The sequence below is a fragment of the Peromyscus californicus genome, unplaced genomic scaffold (assembly GCF_007827085.1).
Source record: "Peromyscus californicus insignis strain IS unplaced genomic scaffold, ASM782708v3 Scaffold_3__1_contigs__length_106647218, whole genome shotgun sequence".
In the NCBI taxonomy this organism is placed as follows: Eukaryota; Metazoa; Chordata; class Mammalia; order Rodentia; family Cricetidae; genus Peromyscus; species Peromyscus californicus.
In genome coordinates this window covers 19979522-20006331 of record NW_026294551.1, presented here as the reverse complement: position 1 = coordinate 20006331, position 26810 = coordinate 19979522, and the positions used below count along the sequence as shown (strand labels likewise).

The 26810-nt window shown below is 49.3% G+C and overlaps 1 protein-coding gene and 1 pseudogene across 1 annotated transcript; one reads left to right on the top strand and one right to left on the bottom strand.

Moving 5' to 3' along the window:
• Positions 1–199: 199 nt before the first annotated feature.
• On the bottom strand, positions 200–754 carry LOC128121472 (proteasome subunit alpha type-1-like; annotated as a pseudogene).
• Dbf4b (DBF4 zinc finger B) lies at positions 285–22432 on the top strand. The gene is given in 12 exon segments (XM_052756372.1): positions 285–1202; positions 1205–1251; positions 6985–7170; positions 8537–8741; positions 9417–9533; positions 10754–10869; positions 12963–12999; positions 14625–14670; positions 15752–15888; positions 16426–16539; positions 21065–21226; positions 21972–22432. Coding segments are annotated over 12 exon segments (1824 nt in total). The 5' UTR covers positions 285–1006.
• Positions 22433–26810: the final 4378 nt, after the last annotated feature.

Below are 26810 nucleotides of genomic sequence, written 5' to 3'. Positions count from 1 at the left end.
TTTTGTATAGTTTAGTGAGGTTGCTTGGAAAATACATGTGTACTGATTCCTAAAGTATACAGTCCACCACTCTGTACCTTCCAGTTCAGCGTAGATGGTCGTCACCAGAAAGTTCAGCATACTTACATATTTGATACTCTGTACAGCGACTGGTTTATCACTTCCTGTTCCAGTGCTTCCCTGTGGCCTTCCCTAACTGTCAAGTCTTCCCCAACAGTTCCAGTGGGAGCTCCTTTGTAGCTAGTGTTTGTTCTGCACAAAGTTTCTCTTTCAAGGCCCGCAGACCGAGTTTACCAGTTCGTTTAAATTGCATTCCATAAATTTAGACATATGTTTTTCTAAGTACGTGCAAGCTGGTTGAAAATGAGCTCCAGTGGACGTAATTGCAGTTGAAATAGCAGATGGACAGGTTTGGAAAATGTGAGGACTCATATCGTCCTAACCAGCAGGAAGCCCCCCACACCATATGGTCTCTGGCCATACTCTTGTGTTGGTGTCTGGGTCTTGTTTCCAATTAGAGATACAAGCAAGACGTGATATAGGAAATGGTCTGTCAAATGCAGATCTGAGATACAAACACTTATTGGTGTGTGAGATTACGTAACAGTCTAGTATCAACAGTAAGTCTCAGTTGAGACACCAATATGGTTGTCAACATGAAGGGTTTTTTTCTGCTGAGCTGCGATCTCTGGCTGCCTTCTTCAGTGCAAACGACTGCATGGGGTTTTGATTTCATGGCTAAGCCTTGCTTAACAGCATCACGTGCGCATGTGCGCCCCAAGATTCACTCCAATACGCTGCTACCTGACGCTTTTGAGAGGTGCTAAGGTGTCTCGTTCCTCTAATCCCTCCTTCCCTAGAAGAAGAAATTACTAAACTTTTAGAGTATAAACACACCATTTCCTAGTTCCACCCTGAGCGTGTGAGAACTCTAGATTTTCCACATCCTGTGTTTGTGGAGGTGAAAGCTGGAGCTTCACAGTTGTCTCTGAATGCCGGGCCTAGCATGCAGCCTGAGCCTGTCGGAAGGGGAGCCTGGCTCACAGGAGCCTCCCCCCTCCCACTTGCTCCTCTCCCTCTCTCTTACTGTTTTCCAGGGGCACAGCTGCGACTTTGCATTTGTCCAGGAAGGTATCAGAAGAGTTCACCAAGGGATGGGAGACAGCCCTTTTCTGGAAGATCCTTTGATTTGGATCTACCTGCTGCCAGAATCTGCAGTTTTTGACAAGGGCCATCCACCAACCTGTGAGTGCACGTGCCTTTGAAGATTGTCAGCAGGGGCTGAGTGGGGTGAGGCCTGTGGTTTCCAGGCATTTCCAACAATGTATAAAGTTACTACTTCCTATTAGGAAAATAATTTGTTTATTCCTGGAATTTAAAGAATACAGAGTTACTCTAAATGACTGCCAGCATTTTTAGGAATTTTTCTTTCTTCCCTCCCCCCTTTCCTCTTATAATGGCACTATTAAAATATAATTCACAGGCCATAAAATTCTTAAAATGTTAAACACAGTGTTAATATATGAGCTAGCAAGTTTACTTATGGGCACCTATTCAGGAGAAATGAAAACAGATTCACACAAAAATGTGCACACAGATGTTCGTAGCAGCATTACACATATTAGTGAGAAAAAAATCATTTAAATATAAGGGATAAACAGAATTGGGTATATACATATAGTAGAATACTGTTTGACAATACAGCAGATAAACTGGTACATGATTAGGCCTTATGCACATGCTATGTGAGGACAAACAGACACAAAAGACCACAGATTTTAATGATTCTAATATGAAATGTTCAGAAAAGGCAAATATCTAGAGATAGAAAGTAGGCTAGAAGCCGGACGGTGGTGGCACACGCCTTTAATCCCAGCACTCAGGAGGCAGAGGAAGGCAGATCTCTGTGAGTTCGAGGCCGGCCTGGTCTACAGAGTGAGTTCCAGGACAGCCAGGACTGTTTCACAGAGAAACCGTCTTGAAAAACCAGAGAGAGAGAGAGAGAGAGAGAGAGAGAGAGAGAAGGAAGGAAAGAAAGAAGAGAGAGAGAGAGAGAGAGAGAGAGAGAGAGAGAGAGAGAAAGAAAGAAAGAAAGAAAGAAAGAAAGAAAGAAAGAAAGAAAGAAAGAAAGAAAGAAAGAAAGAAAGAAAGAAAGGCTAGAGGTTACAAATGACATGAGGTTCTTTTTAGGGTGACCAACTCTGTAAATGAACTAAAAAGCCATAGAAATCGGACCCTTCACACACACACTGTCCCACATGTGTGGCTTCCTTACATGTTGCCATGTAATACCCTGTATTGTCTTACGGACTCTACCAGGGAAAAGGCTGTCATCGTATGTGTCTCCTTGACTTTGGACCAAAATCATGAGCCAAAATAAATTTATGCTCTTTTTTGTGTTCTGAGGATTGAACCAGGCCTACTTCATGTCAAGCAAGCACTCTACCAACTAAGCAATACCCCCACATGTCCTCAAAACTTAAAAAAAAGAAAGAAAAGAAAAAGTATATACTTTTAAATGAAGTCAGTAGACTTTGTTTATCTTGTTCGGAACTGAAAGTCAAAGGACTGATTCTGGGAAAGGCTTTCTGGAGAATTTGACATTAGGAAAGGATTTAAAGTAGCTATGTCTTGGGCTGGAGAGATGGCTCAACGGTTAAGAGCACTGACTGCTCTTCCAGAGGTCCTGAGTTCAATTCCCAGCAACCACATGGTGGCTCACAACTATCTGTAATGAGATCTGGTGCCTTCTTCTGGCCTGCAGGGACACATGCAAACAGAACACTGTATACATAATAAATAAATCTTTAAATAAATAAATAAATAAATAAATAAAGTAGCTATGTCTAGCCTAGCCTGGTGCCAGCACACCTTCAGTCCCAGCACTCAGGAGGCATGAGTTCAAGGCCAGCCTGGTCTACATAGTGAGTTCCAGGCCATTCAAGGCTGCATAATGAGACCTTGTCTCAAAAAACAAACAAAACAAAGGAAAAAGAAACAAAGCTATAACTGACTCTCAGGGCCAGCATTCAACAACTACTCAGATTATTACCATAACAGTTATTACCATAACTTCCTCTTAATTTCTTTTCGGTATACTTGTTTTATTTGTGTGTATACATGCATGTGCACACCATGCCACGTGTTTATTATTAATTGCTACATCGGAAGGGAGGAAATGAGGTACTGAGACTGACTTGCCCAGGGTCCCACAACTAGGAAGAGAGAGAATATTTTATTATCTAGATATTTATTTACCTAAGACGATTTATTATCTAGTTTTGAGACAGTCTTCACTGTGTAGCCCTGGCTGACCCGGAACTCACTATGTAAACTGGGCTGGCCTCAAACTCAGAGATCCACCTGCCTCTGCCTCCTGAGTGCTGGGATTAAAGATGTGCACTGCTCTTCTCAGCTAAGCTGACTTTCTAGTGACATTCTGTTTCTATCCCCATGACTTACAGAGAGGCTTATAGGACAGGACTTACTGATCAGGAGCCAGCTACGGGTGGGTGAGTAAGTTCTGCTTTGAGTATTTATGGGAAGGACTATACACCTGACACTATGTGAGTTTCTATACATCGTACGAGAAACTTCTAACATGTTACACATGTGTATTGTGTCTCCAGTAAGCTAGACCAGCTGATTATGCAGTAGTCATAAACATCCTTCCCAAAAGGGAAGCTGTCAGGCCTAGGCTGCAGAGTAAACACATATCTTATTTCCACTTTTCTCTGTGAATGAAAATAGGTTAGATTTAAGATATGGGAATGTGGGCTCTGTCTCCTGATGGGAGAAACAGCGGCAGGCATGCTGCAAAAGGTGTGGATATGCTGGTATGGGAGGAATGTGTGGCCGTTGAACAATTTGCCACAATTATGTAAGATGATTGTTGCCCCACTACTACCTTCTAGTGCTTATTTCTGAAGAAGGTAGATGCGTCCTTTGAGCTGTAGTTTGAGGGACCAGAGAGCTGGCTCAGCAGTTAAGAGCATGTACTGTTTTTGCAGAGGACTCAATCCTATCGTAACTCCAGTTCCAGAGGTACTGACACCTTTTTCGGGCCTCTCCTGGCCCTTGTGCTTGTAACTACACACACACACACACACACACACACACACACACGATGAAAAAGGATTTAGGGCCTGGAGAGGTGGCTCTTCAGTTAAGGGAATGGGCTCTTGTAGAGGGTCCAGGTTTCATTCCCAGCACCCAAATGGTAGCTCACAACCAGTTTTAATTGCAGTCCCAGGGAATCTGATGCCTCTTCTGGCCTCCATGCGTACTTCACACACAGCAAAATACCCATATACATTAATAAATAAATAAAAATTTTAAAGAAAATAAATAAATCCTAAGCTATAACACTAAGGGTTTTACATTTTTATTTATTTTTTATGTGTATGTGTGGGGGCATGTAGGAGCACTGGGATTATCGGGTGCTGCTTACATGAATTTTGAGAATTTGGACTCAGGGCCTCATGTTCATGGGGCGAATGTTTTACACTGAGCCATCTCTCCATCCTCTAAAGATTTTTTAAAACGCAACAAAATATACCAATTTAGCCCTTTTTGTTGGTGGTGGGTTTTTGTTTGTTTTTTGAGTCAGGGTCTTTTTATGTAGTCCTGTCTGTCCTAGAACTCACTCTGTGGACCAGGCTGGCCTCAGACTCATAGAGATCTGCCTGCCTCTACCTTCCCAGTGCTGGGATTAAAGGTGTGAACTACCACACCCAGCGTTTTTTGGTTTTTTGAGACAAAGTCTGTCCATGAAGACCAGGTGCTACTGTGTCATGCTCATTTAGGCATTTCCTGGTGTACATTAATTAATGTTTACAATACCATGAAACCATCAACATTGTTTCAAAACTTCCTGAGCACCATGAACAGAATCTGTAGATATTACCTAATAACTCCTATGTTTCCTGTCCATGGCCCTGATCATTTACCATCTGCTTTCCAGCTCCATGAGTTTGTTTAGATCCTTCATATCAGACCTGACACTTGTCCTTCTGTGTCTGGCTTATTCTCCATAGTTTAAAACTATTCATTTGCTTATTTGTAGAGACAGTCTCACTTTACAGGCCAGCCTGGCTTAGAACTTGTGTCCTGTCTCAGCCTCTTGGGTGCAGGAACCATAGTCATGTTCCACAATGCCTGGTCTTAGTATAATGTTTAAGGATCATCCATGTTGCAGTGCCTATCACAACTTCATTTCTTTTGAATAATATAGCCATTGTAGGGATATATACATGTTAAAGATTTTGTTCGCTTGTTTTGAGGCAGGGTTTCTCTATGTAGCCTTGGCTGTCCGGGAACTCGCTCTCTAGACCAGGCTGACCTCGGACTCACAGAGATCCACCTGCCTCTGCCTCCTGAGTGCTGTGATTAAAGGCGTGCGCCGCCGCCGCCGCCGCCGCCGCCGCCGCCATGCAGCCAAGATTTATTTTTAATTATGTGTATGTATCTCTGTGTGGGTATGTGCATCTGAGCGCAGGTGTCCTCAGAAGCCAGAGGCTTCAGCTCCTCTGGAACTGGGAACCAGATTCAGGTCTGCTAGAAGAGCAGTACCTGTTCTTCCTTCCTTCCTTAGTTGTTGTTTTTGGTTTTTTTTTTTTGGTTTTTTTGTTTGTTTGTTTGTTTTAAGATTTATTTATTACGTATACAGTGTTCTGTCTGCACGTATCCCTGCAGGTCAGAAGAGGGCACCAGATCTCATTACAGATGGTTGTGAGCCATCATGTGGTTGCTGGGAATTGAACTCAGGACCTCTGGAAGAACAGTCAGTGCTCTTAACCTCTGAGCCATCTCTCCAGCCCCTCTTTCTTAGTTTTTTTGAGACAGGCTTTCTCTGTGTATCCCGGCCATACTGGAACTTGCTCTCTAGACCAGGCTGGCCTCGAACTCAGAGATCCACCTGCTTCTACCTCCCAACTGCTGGGATTAACCACTTATCACCCTGCAATGTGTTCTTAACCATTGAGACATCTCTCCAGTCCTATAGATTACATTTTGCTTATTCACTCAGCTGTTTGGATTTTCTACATTTTGGCTATTGTGGACAGTCCTATAGGGAACATTACGTGGATATCTGTCTGAATGCCTGTTTTCAGTTCTCTGGTAACAAATACTTAGGAGTGGAATTGTTGGCCCTATGATAACTCTTTGTTTAGCTTTTCAAGGAATCTAATAACCTAAGCGCCAGGTGTCCCATCAAGTCACACTTCTGGAGCATCCTCATCTTGTATTTTCACGGTGTCAGTAGCTTCAGATCGGCACAGGGAGCCTTACTCCCCAGAACTGGACAGATGTGTACAGCAGGGCTTTTCATTTCCCAGAATGCCACTTGTTACTCGCCTGCCACTACACCTTGTTTATGTCCGTCTTTTCTCCCACACGGATTTGTGCTGGACAAATTTGTTATTAATACCAATTGGGATTTGTGCTGGACAGAGGGATTGAGGCAAAGAGAGTGAGTGTGTGCGTGCGTGCATGCGTGCGTGCGTGTGTGTGTGTGTGTGTGTGTGTGCGTGTGTGGTGGTGGGGGTCTGACTGAGACTGACTGTATACACTAACTGGCATACAACTCACTATGTAGACACGGGATCTGAGTGCTGGGATGAAAGGCGTGGGTCGCCATGTCTCGCTCATTGTATAACACAGAAAAACAATGGCCCACCAACCGCTCTTAATGTCCTTTCTTCATGTAATCTCACATTGTCAAAGGACTCAAAGCATATGGCCTTCTGCTGCTGGGTCAGGGACAGCAGTTCCTGGAGGAAAACCTGAATTGTATATATATAAACCCTATCCCATTTCAGGATGACGTCTTCTTGAGGGCTTCAGTTCAGAACTGCATTTAGTCTATTTAAAGACATTGATTCTGGAACTTCTGGCAGCAAAGATTTCCTTTCCCAGCCTCCTGATATTGACAATTCTACATCTGCTTTTTGGTTTTCAGCCATCCCTGTGATCTGGTTTCAGGTAATTGAGGGTTTTCTAAGCAAAGAAGTCAGTTACATTGTGTTCAGCCACAGGGAAACAAAGGCACAGAATGATGGGACAAGCTGCAGACTGCCCCAGCCCCAGGGAGGTCAGAACTACCCTGGACAGTCTAAAAGACAGGCACGTCAGGACTTCACAGAAACCCCGAGAGTGGGGAAGACCTTTGCGGGGTAGGAAAACATGTTCAGTAAGCAAAGGAAGTAGGCTTTGGTGAATACTCTGGCAGCCTCTGGGTTGGTTTCATAGCGTTTGCTTTCAGGGATTGAGACTGTTTGATCATAGCCCTGGGTCTAAGCTGCTCAGCATCCTGCTATCCTTGCTGTTTCTTTTATACTGTGCCCCTCCTCCTCTCCCCCTCCTCCTCTCCCCCTCCTCTCCCTCCCCCTCTCCTCCTCCTTCACTTTTACCACTGCCTGTCCACTATGTCACGTTTTATGGGGACTTCAGAGTTAAAGGTTTAGAAATAGAAGAGTCCTTTGCAAAGCCAAAAAGCTGGTTGGAATTGTTCTGGGCTTGGACAGGAGTGTCCTGGAGCCACAGCAGTTTCCCTCTCCCTGGTCTCTTGAAGGGAGGGCCTAGAGTTAATACAATACACACATCCCTTTTCTTTATTTTTGTTTTTTGAAGCAAGTGTTTTATACAGCCTTGAACTGCTATGTAGCCAAAGGTGACCTTTGAACTTCTGACCTTTCTATCTCCGTCTTCGGGTGTTGAGATTACAGGCATATGCCACCACACCTGGTTTTATACCAGACTGGGGACTGAACCCAGGACTTGGTGCCTGACAGGCAAGCGCTCTGCCAGCTGAGCTACATGTCTTGCTTTTGTTGTTGTTATGTTTAAATTCTTACTTTTATGTGTGTAAGTGTTTGCCTGCGTGTGTATCTGTACACCAGTGTGTGTGCAGTGCCCAAAGAGACCAGCAGAGGGCATCAGATCCCCTGGAGCTGGAGTTACAGACAGCTGTGAGCCACCATGTGGGTTCTGGGAACCAAACCCCTGTCCTCTGCAAGAGCAGCCAGTGCTCTTGACTGCTGAGCCATCTCTCCAGCCCCATGTCTCATTTTCAGCTTAGAGTATACTCTGGCTCTCTTCCTCTAAGGCTTACATTCTTATTTGTTGTTTAATTTAGGCTAATAATAAAACTTCTATGAAGATACACTATGCCATCACATTAGGACAAGGCTTCCAAAACACAAAATTAAAAAAATTCTGGGAGGGTGTGGGGGGGTTGGGGGGACACGCCAGGCAGATCTCTGTAAGTTCAAAGCCACTGGTCTACACAGCTCGTTCTGAGACAGCCAATGCTATACAAAGAAACTGTCTCAAAAACCAAAAGGAAAAAAAAAACAGAAACCTCAAATGAAGCATTTACTATTTTACTTATGGAGAAATGCTTAAAGAGAGTCTTCAAATGTCTGTGATGGTTTGACCACAGATGAATCACAGAGGCTTTCTCTACCAGGGTATAGATTGAAGCTCCCTTTGGGTAGCTTAAACTTACATGTAGCTTTATCGTTTCCTCCTAAAGATTCTCTGGACTCTGATTTGTGCCTGTCCTCAGCTGTCACTGCTCCAGGTTTCTGAGGGACATAACCCAAGGTATCGCTTCACTGTAAACGTCTGTATATGTGCTGTGCTTCCATGGAATGCCTCACCGCTCTTTCCCTGTCCGATGTCTTTGGGCAGAGGGAAGGAGCTACTGCAGAAGGCCATCAGAGGCCAGGTGAACTGGGGCAAGAGGGGACCAAGTGGACAGTACCAGGCAATGTGTGGTTACCCAGTACTACAGTACAGGTAAGCCGTACACGTGGTTCAAATGAACACATGCCATTAAAGAGAAGACTCATTAAAGTAAAACCAGGATGCCTGAAACTAGGCTCAGTGGCCATGGGCCTGAAGTCCCAGCTACTCAAGAAGCTAAGGTAGGAGGACTGTTTCAGCCCAGAAGTTCATGGCCAACCTCAGCATCATAGTACAAACCCGTGTGTGTGTGTGTGTGTGTGTGTGTGTGTGTGTGTGTGTGTGTGTACATATATATGAAGCAATCAGGCCCCTGACTATAATGAGGGAGATGGTGCTGCCAGCATAGCTTCCTGGTATTCACATATGTGCTTGTGGTGTGCAGACAGCCTTCCTCACAGAGGCCCTCCTTAGAGTCAAGTCACAAAGCAGCCAGATCCAAACAGGAGGCCCCGTCACCAGTCCATCCCACCATCCTGGCCTGCCTGTGTGGAGGCTAGGGTGTGCGTGCCTTCCTGGGGGTTGAGGTGGAGTCTCCAGGCACTATGCTCTCTCCTGTGCCTTCCCAGGGCGTCCCCCCTCAGATGACCAAGGGCTCTCAAAGCTACATGCACCCATCCCCATCATGCTCCAGCCTCAAGTCTCTGCTGTGTCGTTTGGGGGAAGAGACGGTGGAGGTGGCGCTGGGAGCAGCAGCCTCCTGACCAGCTCCCGCTCCTGGGGAGTGGGGCTCCTGCATGTGGATGGCACTACTAACCCCTCGGATACCTGTGGAGGGGAGCTTGGTTGCTGTGACTAGGAATGTCACCGTTGAGAGGAGTGGTGGGCCTGTAGGCGTCCGATGGCTGGACAACAGAAATGCTCAATTACTCTGTGGCTCCACAGGGTGGGAGGGTTTGGGAAAGCGGGGTAGCAGATAGCCCAAGTGTGGGTTGTGGTTTGAAGCATTAGACAAGGACCCGGAACATTTTAATTAATATAGCTGTCCTCCAGCTAACTCAATGGTTGTTCTGGTCCCATCTTAAAAGTAAGGAAGTAGTGGCTGGAGATACAGCTCAGAGGTTAAGAGCACTGGCTGCTCTTCCAGAGGTCCTGAGTTCAATCCCCAGCAACCACATGGTGGCTCACAACCATCTAAAATGAGATCTGGTGCCCTCTTCTGGCATGCAGGCATGCATGCAGATAGAACGCTGTATACACAAATAAATAAGTAAATAAATCTTTAAAAAAAAAATAAAAGAGTAAAGAAGTAATCCTGAAACTGGTGGCCATTCTTCATTCTGTTTATTCTATGCTAGGAATCACCAACTTAATACCCACCTAGTTCTGCTCTGTTGGACAAATGAGGAAGAGTTGTGTAAACTCCACAGTCTACTCCAGAATGAGCATCGGGGCCCATATTCCAGCCCCGGGTAGCCTAACTGTTAGTTCTGTCTGCTGTGGGAGAAGCTGACCCTGAATACTTGTCTAGAAGAGCTGGCGGTGAGAGATCTTACCCCGCTCCACTTTGAACCCGGTTTTCCCTGATCTATGTTAGGGCCTTGCTCCAGACAGGCCCTGGGTGTGTCAAGATCTTCCAGGACCCCAAGGCTTGGGGAAGACTTTCCTGGTCTGGCATGAGGAGACTTCTTCTCACTGACATGTCAGCCCTCTCTGACTTGACCTGAGTGCCCGCTGGGTCTTCCACCTGAGGACACACCTGTGTGAATCAGGCCTCTCCCACAGGCACCACCGTGGTTATAGTTTATAGCCCCTGGTGAATCAGGAAGCACCTCAGTCCAAACTGGAATTGCATCCATCACTCTATAAGAGCATGAGACCATCTTTCCACGGGGTAGAGACCGAGGTCCTTACCTGTTGTCACTAAATGCAGAGGTGACATCTAGCCACAAGATGGCAGACAAGGCTGGTGTGGTCTAGCAGGCCAGGCTAGAGCCCATACAGGAAAGGTTCTGTACTGGGTAGGTGGTGGAAGCCTTGCCCGGAGCCCATGTCTTCTTCAGAGACACGCAGGTGTACACGCAGAGCTGTCCTTCGGGTCTCTGTGGACAGAGAGACAAGAACAAAAGGCGAAGACAGGTCATCCTGGTCCAGAGGACAACTGGTCATTCCACCACCCGGGTTGGTGTTTCCTGTCCATTCAGCGCTGCAGTCACATGACTGCTTCGTGTCTATGGCTTTTTCTCCCTGCTGTGGGTCGTGTACAGTGCTGAAACATTCACTGTGGCCTGGGCCAGGGGCTGCCTCCGGGTTGTCCTGGCCCAGATAAAACGTGCAAATGCACCTGCCCTGCTGGCCAGGAAGAAGAGCTCTTGGCCTGGGAATGAGCTTACAGATTGCATGGGCGGGGGAGGGGTGCTGTAGCTCCACTCTGCCATCTTCCGAACGAACGCTTCTTTGGCTTTTCCTTCTCTGGGGTTAGAACCACGTATACCCCCATAGAGAGCCCAAGCTTTGGCTGGGTATGTGGCTCAGTGGTAGAGTGCTTGCCTGGCAGGCACAAGGGCCCAGGTTCAGTAGGCAGCAAAAAAATTAAATGGCTAATTAAATAAAAATACTAAGAGAGCCGGCAGTGGTGGTGCATGCCTTTAATCCCAGCACTTGGGAGGTAAAGGCCGGCAGATCTCAGTGAGTTCGAGGACAGCCTGGTCTACAAAGAGAGTTCCAGGACAACCAGGGCTGCATAGAGAAACCCTGTCTTCAAAAACAAAAACAAAAGCAAAAATTACTAAGAGAGCCCAGGCTCACGTAAGATCACGGTGTCTTTATCAAGCGTAACTCAGGAAGAATTCAACCTTCAGACCTGTGTGTTGTCCAGAGCAGAACTAGCAATCCCAGACCACATCCAGACCAATGGAGGGCTCAGCCTGACACTGCCCTTTCCACAGCCCAAGTCGAGGAGTCTGTGTGTGTGTGTGGTGGTAGGGGTGGTTTGCTTCTGTTTAATAGGTTTATATTAAAAATTAGAAAAGATTTTTACGAGAAAGTTTCCACCTCCAACTCCCGTTCCTTAGCTGCAGGACTCTCCCTGATATAAGCAGTAAGAACAGATTATCAGGGCTCTAGGACTTCATGCACAAAGAACCAATATGTCAGAAATCCTCCCCTGCTGGGCTAAGGGTTTTACTCAGAGAGAGCACTTGCCTACCACACACCAAACCCTGGGTTTGAACTCAGAAACAACAGACCAAAAAAAAAAAAAAATCCTTTTGTGAGAATACATGGTATTTTACTTTGCTTTAATGTAATCATTTTGGAGTCTTTTGGAATGAGTTTTGAATATTATCTGTGCTCCCCAGCTCTTTGTTTTTTTTGTTTCCATCTATTTTTTTTCAATTATTTTTATTTTATATGCATTGGTGTTTTGCCTGCATGCATCTCTGTGTGAGGGTGTCAGACCTTGGAGTTACAGACAGTTGTGAGCTGCCATGTGGGTGCTGGGAATTGAACCTGGGTATTCTAGAAGAGCAGTCAGTGCTCTTAACTGCTGAGCCATCTCTCCAGCCCCCTCCACCTATGTTTTTTAAGATTTATTTTTAATTATGTGTCTGTGTGGGTATGTGCACATGAGTACAGGTGCTGTAGGGGTCCAGAGGCCACAGAGCCCCCTGAGCTGGAGTTACAGGCAGTTGTGAGTTACCCTGTGTGAGTTCTGGGAACTGAGTCTGCTAGAGTAGTTAGTACACACTTAACAGCTGAGCCATCTCTCCAGCACCCGCCCCCCCATTCAGTTTTGAATATCAGCCCAAATTGACCTTGATTTTAATATTGGTTTTGACTTACATAACAGGAACTGGGAAGTGAATGTCCAGTGTCTTTGCCCTGGTCCTAGAAAGTGGTCTGGGAAGGCAGCAGCTTCTAGAAAATAAAAGCTGTCGTGATCGCCCACTCTGTGGGGCCTTGACGTCTTTAGTTTCAATGGGGTCACACTCCTCACAGTAGGGCAGCTCCAGTTCCCACCTGGGCCTGAGGAATCTCAAAGCTTTGCTCCGCTCTGCTCACCTTCTGTCATCCAGTGAGCCACCAGCAGGATCCGCAGAGGCCTCATGTTCATCGTGGCCCTGGGAGGCTCTGCCCAGGTCCACTCCAGCTCACAGCCTGAGACTGTCTGCAGCCCTCCAGGAGGCAAAGTGCAGCAACTCACCCTACAGGCCCAGATCCTCGACCCCCCATAGTTCCCTTACATCCTTAACCTATTTTCCCTTCCCCTTTAGGGAACACGTCCAGGAACAGAGTCAAGAACACAGAAAGGTCAGTGTGGAAGTTTTCCCTCATCTAATTGCGATCCCTCCCTCTATAAACACTTCCCCACGGCTCCCTCGGAGGCAGCATCTGCTCACTTCTCTGTGGCAGGAAGCAAGTCCAGCTTGTGTTTCCCCTCATGTTTCCAGGGCTCAAGCCTTGGATCTCTGGGGAGACAGAAGTCCATCCAAGTGCAAGTGCAAAGCTGCTAGGCCCCGGCTTCTCCTCGAGAGCCAGGACCCCATGCCGGAGCTCTGGCTCCTGCAGCTCCGGGCTGTTCCGCACTGAAGTTCGGCATCCTTTTCCTTCTGATTCAGTAGCAGTTTGGGGTGGGCAGTTTGACAGCTGCCTACCGTTTTCAGAAATGCCAAACTCTCTGAAACTGACAAACAGGCAGATTGATGGACTCTGTCTCCCGGCTCCTCTTGGACAGCGGGAGCTTTCTCCCCTGGATGCGTCTCCCAAAGCTGCTCTTTAGGTGGCATTTATCCGTGAACAAGCAGGAGCTAAGAAAAGTTGCTTGGCACTTCCTCATGCTCTAAATTCAAGGAATTCTATGGGGGACTTGATTTTAATCACTGTCTTAGTTAATTAGAGAGACGAGAAACTATCCCCTGAAAGTGATTAATGGAGCCGTTAACCGAGGAGAAAAGGCCGCCTTTTGCTTGGGTGTCAGGATGGCCCCCAGTGGGGCGGGGCCTGGGGGTCACCAGCTCCTCTGGGGAAAATGCGGCTGTTAGTTCTGGCTTCCAGCCTGCCGGCTTCGTCTTGAGCAGCACTCCCGGTTACTGAGTAGATGGAATGGGTCTTGGTGCCCGTGAGCTTTTGTAAACTAGCTGGTAGGGTGAGTCTCAGGGTTTGTTGATCCCCTTTGTCTCTTCGGCCCCCTTTCCTTTGCCCTGATTATCCGGAAGCAGCGTTCACCTGCGGTGGTTTTCACCTGTCACCCACCCTGCTATTAAAATCACAAACACTGCTTTTTCCTGTTTTTGTTTGCTTTATGGAGTCTCAGCGTGTAGCCCTGACTGGCTTCAGACGTGTGGTGGTCCGCCTACCTGGCGGCCTCGGTGCTGGGGTTTCAGCTGTGACACCATACCTCCCTGGCACCACGCTTTCTTCATCCCCTGTTGTCTCTGTTTTTCCCCCACAAACAAACAACAAAAACAAAAGTCTTCATGGAGACCTCTGCCTGGACAATGTTCTCAGGTCCCTCGGGATTCTGAGGCACCTGGATCCAAGGTCTAGGAAGGACCTGGTACATTGTAGGACTTCAACCTTGCTTTTACTAGAAACTACCAGGGCCTGGTTACTCCCATCAGCCAACTTTCTGACAGAGATGGCATCCTTGGAGGTTGGCAGCCTGAGAACCCCACACAAGTCCTGCGTCCTACTGAGGGAGGGCATGTCTAGGGTTATAGGGCAACCCTGTGGCCTGTCCCTCAGTAATGTGACTCTGTCTCCCTGGGCTAGAGGCTGAGGAGGTGGGGGTGGGGAGTGCTTTGCCTCTGCCAAATGGAACGGCATGGGCTCTTAAGCTTTGGCAGGGACATGCCTCTCCGAGAGTTTCCGGTGTGTGTGGTGCAGCCTGCCCTGGGACAGACGGGCAGCTAATGCCTGCATTCTTCCCTTTACAGTGGCCAGACTGAAGGCACCATTCCTCAAAGATGAAGGTGGGAGTTGGTGAGTGAGACCTCCCTGCTCTCTGCTTGTCCCCACAGGAAGGAGGGAAAGGTACTCATGGGACCCCAGCTGACACAGAACATGTACCTGCACTTTGGTGTTCCCACTGTCAGAGGACTCACACAGACTAGGGGAGGTAACATCTGATACTCCTTGAGATGAGTCAGAGGCTAACGATCCTGTATGAATTACCTCCATTTAATACTCTGTTTTTATGAGCGGGGCAGGTTCATTATTGCTGCTGCGTTCTGCCAGGGTATATGCCGATGCTTACTGTTGAATTATTACTGGAGTGGTCATAGCAGTACCCTCCTGACTGAAGGTGTGGGACGTGGCACTGGGGTTTACCTTACACTCAGTGAAGCCTTGCTGGGTGAAAACATGAGAGCCCATCCTTGGCCTAGTACAAGGGATAGGTGTACTGCCATTTTCCTAGCCAATTGTGGTGCAAGAATCGAAGTCGGGATCCCTAAACTGCCCTGCCCAGTGTTCCCTCCACCTTGACCTCTCTGTCCTCCATAATGGCCTGTCTTGCCAAAAACAGGACAGCTACTGATTGGTGATATTAACCTGATGAACTCTTAGGAGCCATATTGCTTATTGAGTCTTCAGAAAGTGCTAGGTCAAAAGTATGTGCAAATCTATAATTCTTTTAGTTTACTGAAGGAACTAAGTCCATGTTTACCTGGGATAAGAATTTTCTGTGCCCTTCAGTCTCAGGGATGGCAGCTAATGACGGCCTGGAGCTCGCATGGTACTCACTCCCCCAAAGGGCCCAGAGTCTGAAGGCCATACAGAGCAACTTTGTTGGCCCAAAGTACATGGAAAGAACACAGGGAGGGGATTCGGACACTGCCTTTCCAGTGAGATTGAGCACGTGTCCTTCAACCCCGATCTCCTTCACAACCAGGGTGGACGCAGGACACTGGTCCTGGGGCTGCAGCTGAAAGTGTAGGCAGTCACAAGTAGCATTGCCGACAGAGGGGGGCCTAGCTCGTCTGCCCCTGGGTCGTAGGCCAGAGCGGAGACGGTGCAGCTCCAAGCTGTCTTATGATTCTTCTCATGTGCTCTTCTTCTGTAGCATGTGCTCGACAAAGCTCGTTAGCCTGACCAACCTCAAGTCTGTAGACGCAGAGACAAAATGTCACTCAGAAAGAAGATGGAAGGGTGCTAGAGCGGTGGGTACTCGTTTCTCCTTGACATCCGAGAAGACTCATTGCTTAATTCCCTCCTGAGGCCACAGACTTCCGTCTTACCCACAGGAGCCCATGGGACTGCACTCTGCCCCTCCAGAGCACACGCTGGTATAACCAAATGGTGTGCCTGGCATTGACCTCAGTCAGCAGGGTTTGCCAAATACACACAAATCATTTCTGGCCCTAGAAGTGTCTTGAATGCTTGCAACTTGAGGCAAACTGCCAGAAGCACTCGGTCTAGCTATCCAGAACCTTCACCATACCTCTCCTCCCTACTCAACAGCAGCCCCAATTGGGTGTGGTGGCTTATAATTATAATCCCTGTTCTTGGGAGGTGGGGGTAAAAAGGATCAAGTGTTTGAGGCCAGTCTCAGACACAGTGAATTCAAGGCCAACCTGGGCTACATAATGAGACTCTTATCTCCCCCCCCCAAAAAAATCTTTCTTTTTAGAAGCCACCTACCAAGGTGGTTTAAATAAACAAACAAACAAACAAACAAACAAACAAACAAACAAAAGGACATGGAAATCACTGCTGTCGCTTAAATCGTCCGTTTAGGTTCTGCCAGACTAGAACCTTCAGAAGTCGGTGTGGGTCAAGGGACAAAGTGGGAGGAGCTAAGGCTGGAGGCGGAGCTAAGGCTGGAGGCGGAGCTAAGGCCGGAGGCCCCAGGTCTGGACTCTGTGCCCTCCTCAGCCCCTTCCCCTCCCAGCACTGGAGTCAAACGGAATGTTTTCGTGTGTTTCAGGAAGCTTTGTCCTTGCCACCATCTGTCTAAATCCTTTCCTGAAGTTTCTTTTCCGGGACCCAGAGACTCCAGTCACCCCCAGACAGCTCACACTGTACCAGGTAGGTCCTTCTGATTCCTGAGTGCCACGGATGGTTACAGGCCAAGGTCCACCCTCAGGGGCCTGCTGGTCAGATTTGGCACTGGCCATCTGTTTGCTCCATTGGCAAAGTCTCTTCTGGGAACTTAGCCCAGAGAAGAGACACACTAGGACTCTTTATTTATTTATTTACCCTTCTGAAGAATTTGATTTTGTTTGTTTGTTTGTTTGTTTTGAGACAGGGTTTCTCTGTGTAGCTTTTGGAGCCTGTCCTGGAACTCACTCTGTAGACCAGGCTGACCTCGAACTCGCAGAGATCCGCCTGCCTCTGCCTCCTGAGCACTGGGATTAAGGGCTTGTGCCACCACCACCCGGCTCGAAGAATTTGATTTAAGTGTCCAGAGAGCAATAGGCTGTTTTCTGAAATTCAGATTTATAAAACCACCATCATTGAGTGCCCTGGGTTCTCCTGAAAATGCAGGTCCCAGGGGCAGAGGAGATGGCTTAGTGGTAAGAACACTGTCTGGACAAGCGTGAGGACCTGAGTTTGAATCCCCAGCACCTGTAAGAAAAGCCTGGCGTGACTGTGCACACATGAACCCCAGCACTGTGGGGGTGGAAACAGGAGAATCGCCTGGGTGTTCTGACTGCCAGCTTAGTTCCAGGTTCGGTAGTAGACTCTGCCTCAGGGGACGGGTGGAGAGTGGAGGAGTAGACAACCAGTGACCTTCCCGGCCTCTCTGTGTCTCTGTGCACTTACATCACACACAGACACAAAGCGGATCCCCTAGCTATCTTTAATATATGCATGTTCTGGACTCTTGCCTGTACCTGCAGATCAGAATCTGCAATGGTAAGAGTCAGACATGACGGTGCACACCTGTAACCTTAGCAAAGACTGGGGAATAACGAGTTCAAGGCCAACCTGAGCTACAAGGTAGGACATTGAACCAAGGGCTGAGCACTGGGGCTGGAGCTCAGTGGAGGACACTTTCCTGCCATGTACAAAGCCGCGGGTTTGATCCCTGCATTATGGACTCACACACATGCTTAGGCTCTCTGGTATTAGAACCCCAAAGACGCGGTCTTAAAAGCTCACGGGTGATTTCAGGTCACACCAAAGCTTGACACTTGGGCTAAAAATGAGGACTGACTAAGGGCTTTGGGGGGGCGATCACTTGCTGGACTATGTGGCCATGGTGGAGGGGGTCACTTGCTGGACTGTGTGGCCATGGTGGGGGGGTCACTTGCTGGACTGTGTGACCATGGTGTGTGTGTGGGGGGTCACTTGCTGGACTGTGTGGTCATGGTGTGTGGAGGGGGGTCACTTGCTGGACTGTGTGGTCATGGTGACACACAGGCTTGTCAGTCTTCCCACTCTGCAGGTCCTGAGAATTTGAGCTTTCACTGACCAAGTAAAGAAGGAATTCAGGCCAGGCAGTGGTGGCACATACCTTTGATGCCAGCACTTGAGAGGCAGAGGCAGGCTGATCTCTGTGAGTTTGAGGCCAGCCTGGGCTACGGAGCAAGTTCCAGGACAACCAAGGCTACACAGAGAAACCCTGTCTTGAAAAACTAAAAATAAAAAGAAGGAATCAGCTCAGGTGATGATTAGGCATCCTCTAGGGCCCTTTCTTTTATTCATACTGTCTCTGTGTGTGTCCCTGTATCTCTGTCTGTCTGTCTCTGTCTCTCCACAGAGTCTCTCTCTCTATGTGTCTCTTTCTCCCTGTCTCTGTCTCTCTCTGTCTTTGTCTCTGTCTCTGTCTCTGTCTCTCTCTCTCTCTCTCTCTCTCTCACACACACACACACACACACACACACACACATACTCACACACACACACAGTCTTTCTGTGTAACCCAGGCTGGCCCTGACCTCATTGCCCTGGGGCCTCTCAGCTTCCCAAGTTTGGGGTTACAGGACATGCCTGGCATATTTTCAGATCCTTCCTTCCTTCCTTCCTTCCTTCCTTCCTTCCTTCCTTCCTTCCTTCCTTCCTTCCTTCCTTCCTTCCTTCTTTCCTTCCTTCCTTCCTTCCTTCCTTTCTTTTTGTGTGTATTTTTTTTTTCTGAGACAGAGTTTCTCTTTGTAGCTTTGGAGTCTGTCCTGGAACTCGCTCTGTAGGACAGGCTGGCCTCGAACTCACAGAGATCCGCCTGCCTCTGCCTCCCGAGTGCTGGGATTAAAGGCATGTGCCGCCACCAGCCCGGCTTTTCAGACCCTTTCTAACTTGAGTCGCAAGGTTAGTTCACGGAGTCCAGCAGCAGAACAAGGAAAGCTCAGCCAAAGTGCCTGAAAAGCCAAGAAGAGCCCGTCAGCAGATGGAAGCTGTGGGTCAGGAAACAGTGCAGCGAGAGGGCAGAAGGACAGACACAGTGGTCGTAGATGAAGGGTGTGTCGGGGGGGGGCGGGGTGTCAAGAGCTGAGGCTGAGTCCAAGTGCTCTCATCCTTTCCTAGCAGGTACAAAAGGGACCAGACACCGGTGACCTAGGTGTCCAGGCAGCAGCTAGGCCTGGGATGGCCCCGAGTTTACAGTGGAGTTGTAGAAGCTGTAAGGGGGAGGTGGGATAATGAAGCAATGTGATTTTGGTGTTTGACTGTGAGGAGCCTAGTGAGGGGTTGGGCCAAAGCAGGGTTCTCTGTGCATATAGCACCCCACAATGTGTGTATATAAGAATAATTTTTACATTTTTAAAATAATTAAGCTGGGCATGGTGCACATGTAACCTAGCACTCCTGAAGTAGGAAGATGATGGCTACTTAGTGGGACTCCTCTCTCTCCTTCCATAGATAGAGATATATATGTATACATATATATATATATATATATATATATATATATATATATAGCATACATGTATATTTAGCACACATATGCACTCAAAATTCAAGAATTATGAAAGGCTTAAAGTAAAAGTGTGTCCTGCATCCGTCCTCCGGTTCTGCATGAGTGCGTGCCTCTCCAACTGCTTTCCTGAACCGGGGGACAAGTGGCACCTGCCCGTGTGGTGCTGCTTCAATAATTTATAACTACTACTAAAAAGTGTCCTTATCCCCCCCCCCACACACACACACACTTTTTTTGGCTGCAGAATATGCCATTGCCTGAATCTGCTGTCCTTTGTTTAACCAGTTTCTTGCTGATGGACACAGATTAGCTGCAGCAAATACGTACTTATAAGAAATGTGTAGTTGTGTCATAAAATCCTGAGGTGGCGATGCTGGATCAGAGGGTGCCTGCATTCGTAATTGTCATCAGTGTGGCCAAATGGCTTTTCTCACCACACATTCACACACACACACACACACACACACACACACACACACACACAATCACTGTTTCCACTTCCCCTTGCTAAGCGCTGTACGTTGTCAGACTTGTTGGCCCCCGGCAATCTGATATATTGGAGCGTGTGTTGGGACAGTTGTCGGAACAGATCTATCTAATCTTTAGTTTTTCTTACAATGAACCGTGTTAGACGGATTGTCCTGTTTGCTCCTTTGAATTTTCTGTGTGAACCCTCTTCATACTCTGCTCATTTTCCTGGGCTAGTGATCACTCCCTTTGTGACTTGTAAGGAGCCCTCTGTTCATTAGGGTGCTGAGCCCTGTTTTATTAACTTGTGAGTATCTTTGTAATTGGTGGCTTCGCTTTTAACTGTGCTGATGATTTCTGCTGTGTATATACCTTGTGTATAGTCAAATTTATCAACATTTCTGTGTGTTTCTTCAGTTTGAGTTGTACTTAGAAAGTCCTTAAAAGGGAATGTTTTGGACTTGCTGAATTTGCTAGGACACCAAACATCAAAACCCTTTAGGCTATTTGCAATACGGGGCTGAAATTCCAGAGAGCAGTTTGTAGAAGAGATTTGCCTTATTTATTTCATTTGGGATAGTGTCTCATCTTTTAGACCAGACTAGCCTCGAACTCTCGACCTTCCTGCATGGCCTCCCCAGTGCTGGAATTACAGATGTGAACCACTGTGCCAGGCTTGGAGGAGGAGGTTTGAAAGTCCTGAGTAAAAAGTGGCAGCTGTGAGAGGACCCAGCTAGCGCGAGAGAAGGGAGATTTAAAGCCGGAGAAGCTGAGGACAGAACGGCCCTTCCTGCTCTTGAGAGCCTCCATCTTGCAGGCCAATGGCTGTAGATGTGGAGGAACTCCTTACAAGGGTTCTCGGCTCCCACTCACTGTCACCTGTGGTGTCAGACACACGAGTGAGGTGAGCACAGATGAGAGAGCCCGCAGGGAGGCCTCCCCGGCGCTTCTCGTATCACCTGGCCTATGTGGTATCAGATGTAGGTCAGGCCTGCCCTCTATGCCATCTCGGTCTTCCCCTCCCTAGTCTGAGCTCCAGGTCCTAAGCAGCAGCCTTCCTTGAGGGCCCCAGCAATGACCACATGTCCCCACCCTGTACCCTCCCCAGAGAACTCAAGCATGGGGAACCAAACCTGCGGCCAGCTGCATGCACCATGGCCAGGAGAAGAAGGGGGTTCTGTGAATACTGCCAGGAGACCTTTGCTCCATGTGGTGAGCCCCTTCCCTACTAGGCAGCCACTCCCCACACTGTTCTGAGGGAGCCCCGTTCAAGTCAAGGAGCCTTGCCTGCCCAGTCTCCTCTTTGGCGTGTGTAATACCAGAAGCGCTGGGATCTGGGCTTGTCCCACCCCAGCCGTATCTAATGCCCTGCGCCTCCCCCTGGCCAGCATCCTCCCAGTGCCCAGCACCACGGCTTTGCCACAGCTTTGTGGACATACCTTCTTGGGGTCAGCCTCCCCAAATGAGCAGAACCAGTCACACCCAGAACCCCGAGCGAGGTTAACCGCGTCAGGAGCCAGGCTGTACTGTTCTACCTTTCTTTCCACTGTCTTCTGTCCAGTTCATATAAGAGGTGGCTGTGGGCGTGGTGGAGAAAGAGCAACTCTGACTAGCTAAAAATGGGTGTACAGAGTCCCTGGGTCCCTCCAAGATGAGTGACAAGCAAGGTCTTTCTCCCTTTCTAGAAGTTATCCACTCCAGAAAGGATTGCATAGTGAGGACCTCGGGGCCTGCTGATCCCAGCTTTCCCCTGCTGTCCACCAAGGACAGACACTCTCCCACCTGGAGCCGGGGCTTCCCCCAGTTGCCTGTATCACTGCCTCTGGATTCAGCTTGGACAGGAAGCTCTGTTTTGCCTTGTGCAGTGACAAAGGGCACAGCCACCAAGTGGAACAGCCTCTGATCCATTCTGTGACCAACCCTAACCACAGATCTTAGAGCCAAAAGAAGCACACAGTCCTGGCTGCCCTGGAGTGGCAAAGTCAAACAAAGCCCTCCACCTTCACCACGCAAAACCCCCGCAGAGGTGCCCCGCACAGGCCACTTCCCTGTGCTCAGCCCAACCCAGCAGACCCCCTTGTCAGGGAGGCCTTCCTCCTACAGGATGTGTGCCTACCCCCACAGGCTGTCAGGGTCCCTGGCTCTGATTGTGACCCCCTCTGTCTTGAGAGTCCACCCCCCGGCCAGCCAGCCCATCTTAGGGCGGCATCTCCTGGGATGAAGAAGGGAAGTGGCGGCCAGACTCCGGGTGTCCCAGAGCAGAAGGGGGCAGTGGACAGCATAAAGGCATCAGCTGACCCTGCAGTGGCTTGGCGAGGTGCCAGGACCAGAAGCAAGATGTCTGGGGGGAACCAGCCGGTTTGCCTGTGCCCCCTCCCAAGGTACCTTCTGACCAGCTCTTATGAACCCCTGCTCTGACCTAGACCTGGCACTCGCCAGCCACAAGCACAAGATCCAGTTCCCGGGTGGCAGGGCTGAGAAGCCGCCAGGGACCATCTGGCCAAACACCTCATCTTTTGTCCCAAGAGCCTCTAGTCCCTGTGGTGCCAAGACAAATGGTAGCAGACGTACTTTCTCCTTTCCTCTTCCGTGTCCTGAGTCCAGACCCCAAGCCTCCTGCCTGTCCTTGGCCACTCACAGAACTGCCTCTCCTTTCCAGACCCCATTCTCTGGCAGCCCTCAGATAGACTAGCAAGGTCTTGGACCATCCAGTCTCCTGTGGGAAGATGGCCCCTAGAATCTGAGGATTCTGAGTGTGCGGCCCTTGGCGCTCTTCGCCAGCAGACTGACCAGCTCCCCAGCTGCTCCCCCAGTCTCCAGCCAGCTGTCAGCCCACTGGTACTCAGCAGCAGGTGGGCCTGCCGATGCCCAGCCCCCATCGCTGTCCCCCTTGCTTCCCCAGCCGGAATAGGATCCCATTGCTCCGATAACTTTGGGGGCCCCAGCCTCTCCAAGCGTCTGGTCTCCTGGGCCCAGCCCCTGCTCAGTGCTGGCAGAATGCTACTCCTGTGAATCCCAGAGACAGCTCCTAACTGCAGGGCCAGACCCGGGGTGTACCTGTGCTGGTGCTGCCCACTGACCAGGGCTGGTTGGAACAACAGGAGGACAAAGCCTGAGACCACCCCGAAAGAGCCTGGGGTCGCAGACCTTTGGGGTGTCAGTGAGCAACTGTAGTGCTCAGCTCTGTAGTGCACGAGCACTGCCAGCCTGCCGGGCCTTTGACTAAAGGATTCTGGACTGGGAATGCCCTCTGCCTCCGTCCTCGGATGAGACCAGACAGAACTCTGCAGCTTGCCCAGCCACAGCCAGCTGCCCACAGGGACAAGGTTAGCATGAGAGGGACCACAGAGGAGCTGGAGCGGTGGCCCAGCTTCCTGCCTCCACCACTCCACCCCACCCCCAACGAGCACTTGCCTCTTTTCAGAGCCAAGGGTTAGTTGGTGTTGCCCACCCCCACGGCAGCCTCCTTTCCCACAAGCATGTGGTCTCTCCTGCATTCTGAAATGGCTGTTTGTGTCCCCTCCCCCACCCACCCCCCACGCTCACACAGATCCTCGGGAACATATGAAGCAGAGGAGGGGCTTGGGCTGTGGTACTCCTAGCATTGGCTCCCCCATGCACTTAGCCAGAACCCAGCACCGACCTTTCCCCCGAGCCCAGGATGAGGCTGGAGGCCCTCTGGGGAGCCCTCTCGGCTCTTCCCCGCACCCCAGTTAGACTGAGCTTCCCACCAAGAACAGTGCTGTTCAGGGTCAGTGTCTCACCTGCCAAGTGTGTGTCTCCCTCCTCCCCGCTCCCCCAGGACCTCCTCCCATTTCTTAGAGCCAAGCCATTAATCTGGAGACAGAAATGGGCTTGCTATCGATTCCTTGGCCACTGTTTTTTATTACAATTTGTACCGTGGTCCTTCTCACCCTCTCTGCCTGTGTGCTTGTCTCTTTAAATGTTGAAGCTGCCAGAAGTCTGGTGCTATTCTGTCTCCTTTCGGAGGAAGAAAGGGGGACCTAGCTGTGGGTGAGGACCTGAGTTGTTATCTTGGAAATAGAGCAACTGAGTACACCAAGCTCCTCGGAGACCCTGTTTGTCCTTTTTATGCCGTTCGGTTTTACAATCCTGATTCAGGGCATGTCAATACATTTGTTAATAACTTAGAGCAAAGAGGCCAGGCTGGAGTGCAGCGTGTTGGTCTCAGTCTGCCCTGCAGTAACCCACGACAGGGTAGGGCCCAGATGACCGCTGTCCACAGTCACTGGAGAACTGGGTAGGTCCCTGCAAAAGGAGGTCGCGTGAATGCCACTACCTCCTGCAGCCTGGCCTGGGACCAAGAGTGGTCGGGACACGTACCCCTACCTTGTCCCCTCTTCCCTGTCCTGTCTGGCACTTTTAGCTCTGCTGTCCAGTGAGTAGTCACCTGTAGGGAGAAACTTGTCACCTGCTGTCAAAAACTCCTGTCCAGTCAGTCAGGTGGTGGCGGCACACGCCTTTAATCCCAGCACCTGGCAAGCAGAGGCAGGCGGATCTCCAAGTTCAAGGCCAGCCTGGTCTACAGAGTGAGTTTCAGGACAGCCAGAGCTACATAGTGAGATCCTATTTCAAAAAATTAAAAAGAAAAAAAAAGAAAAAGAAAAAAAGAAAGAGAAAGAAAAGAGAAAGAAAGAAATGAGGGGTGTGGGTGAGATGGTTTCTGAGTCCCTCCCCGTGTGAAATACCTTGACCTCATCAAAGCTCACGTTTGGCCGTCCTACCTAGGAATCCACCCTCAAAACAAGGCCTGGCCCCCTTTGCCTTTTGTTCTGGAGTTGCTCTGTCACTCACTGTAGCCAGCTAGATTCAAGTCCCACACCGTCACCCTCTCCGCCTGTTTAATTCACCCACCTGCCTCCACCTCCACTCCTAAATCTCTGCCGTCCCTCCTCTGTCCCCATCCAGCCTTGTGAGATCCTAGTCTTCTGGCCAGGGTGAGGGCAGCCTCTGTAGCTGTCCTCGATTGCTCCCTGGGGTTGCTCCTAGAGACGCTTGCACATGCTGGGCAGTTGCTGTACCCTTAACTACATCTTCAGCTATGTCTGTGAGCCCTTATTATGAACTTGGCAGCTACATAGACCTAAGTTCGAGTCCAAGCCTTGCTTCATAACTCCATAAGCTCTGAACAGTGAAGGTGGTGGAGTTCCCATCCATGAGGAAATGGCAAGCATCAAACTGCACGTGTGTGAGGTGCTTGGCACATTGTCTCAGCAGACTGGCGTCAACTCCCGGTGGTGTGCTCTCCGTCCACACACTTAGACTGGCTTAGTCCCATAGTTCTTGTCCTGCAACCTTTGTCCTTGTCTATAGTATAAGTCATGGATGAACAGCTGAGGACATAGCTCGGTCCTTAGAGTGTGTGCCTAGCAGGCACAAAGCCATGGGTTCAAGCTCCAGCACTGTATAATCCAGGAGTGATGGTGCATACCAGTAATTCCAGCCTTCAGAAGGTGGAGGTTCAAGGTCATCCTCAGCTACATAGCAAGTTTGAGGCCAGCCAAGGAGATTTGAGATGAGACTGTCTCAAAATAAAATATAAAATAATAATAATAATAATAAAGTGGATGAGACTGCTAAGGGACACTGTAACACTTGTCCCCAGGCCCTCTTGAGGTTAAGTCTCCAGTCTCCACGAAGATCTCTATGGGAAAGAGAAGGGGCACTTGGACCCTTGAGACTGACTTCTATGTCCCATAAGTCCCTCAAAGGCCGGTGTGCCGGGCATCTGCCCTGGGCTGGGTCTGAGATGAAGCAAGATGGACTTCCTGTCCAAGTGCCACAGCACTCCCTTGCCCCAACCCCTCAGAATCACGCCATCCAAGCCATATGCGCAGAGAGATCCCTGAGGCTTGCAAGCTTTTGGATCATGGGTGCTTAACAAGGTCCAAGGAGCTGGCCCCTCTCCACCTGTGTTGCTGGCTCAGTTGGTGGAACCTCAGCAGAGCATGGGGCTCTGTAAATGTGTGGAGTTCAGCTCTGTTGCTCCCTCTGCAGCCTGTGAGCCAGGCCTGGAGGCCGAAGGGTCAAATACGTGATAAATGAGGGAGCCAGGGTTGGGACCCCACGCTAGAGCCTCAAGACTTTTTTATTTAAGACAGGGTCTCACTGTGCAGCTTTGGATGGCCTGGAGCTTGCCATGTAGCGATCCAACTGACTAAAGGCGTCACCATGCCTGGCTCCAATAATATTTTTGTCTGTTTGTTTGAGACAAGGTCTCACTATGTAGCCCTGTGAGGCTGGCCTTGAACTCACAGTATTTAAATAAATTGATTAAATCTCAAGGCCTGTTTGTATCCACTTCTCCATTCATTCTGTCCTCTGGACAGACTGGGGACCAGGCCTTGTGACTCTACCAACAGCAGTCCCTGTCCGTGACACGCCCAGGACAACCTCCCCTACCTGAAGTTTCCAAAGCAAGATCTGGGCCCTTCACCCACCCAGCTTGGCCCTTTAGTAGGAAAACTTGAGGAGAGAATTGGCCTAAGGACAGAAAGAACTAGGGAGGAGGGGCCCAGGCCCCCTGGTGTGGGGTTCCTGAGGGAGGGTAGAACTCTCCCTCGGATGAAGGTAAATGGAACCCTAAGTACAGAAAAGGTACTAGCCAGGGAGACCCCTTGACTGGGCAGTGGTCGAAGCGGCAGGCCATAGCGGTGGTGTCAGGGTAGGGATGCCATAGGCAACTCTAAGAGGGACCCAGGCAATCCCCCACCCACGGAGAAGATGGCAACTTCTATCAGGAGCCCGTCTAATGAGGGGGACAGTCCCTGTTCTT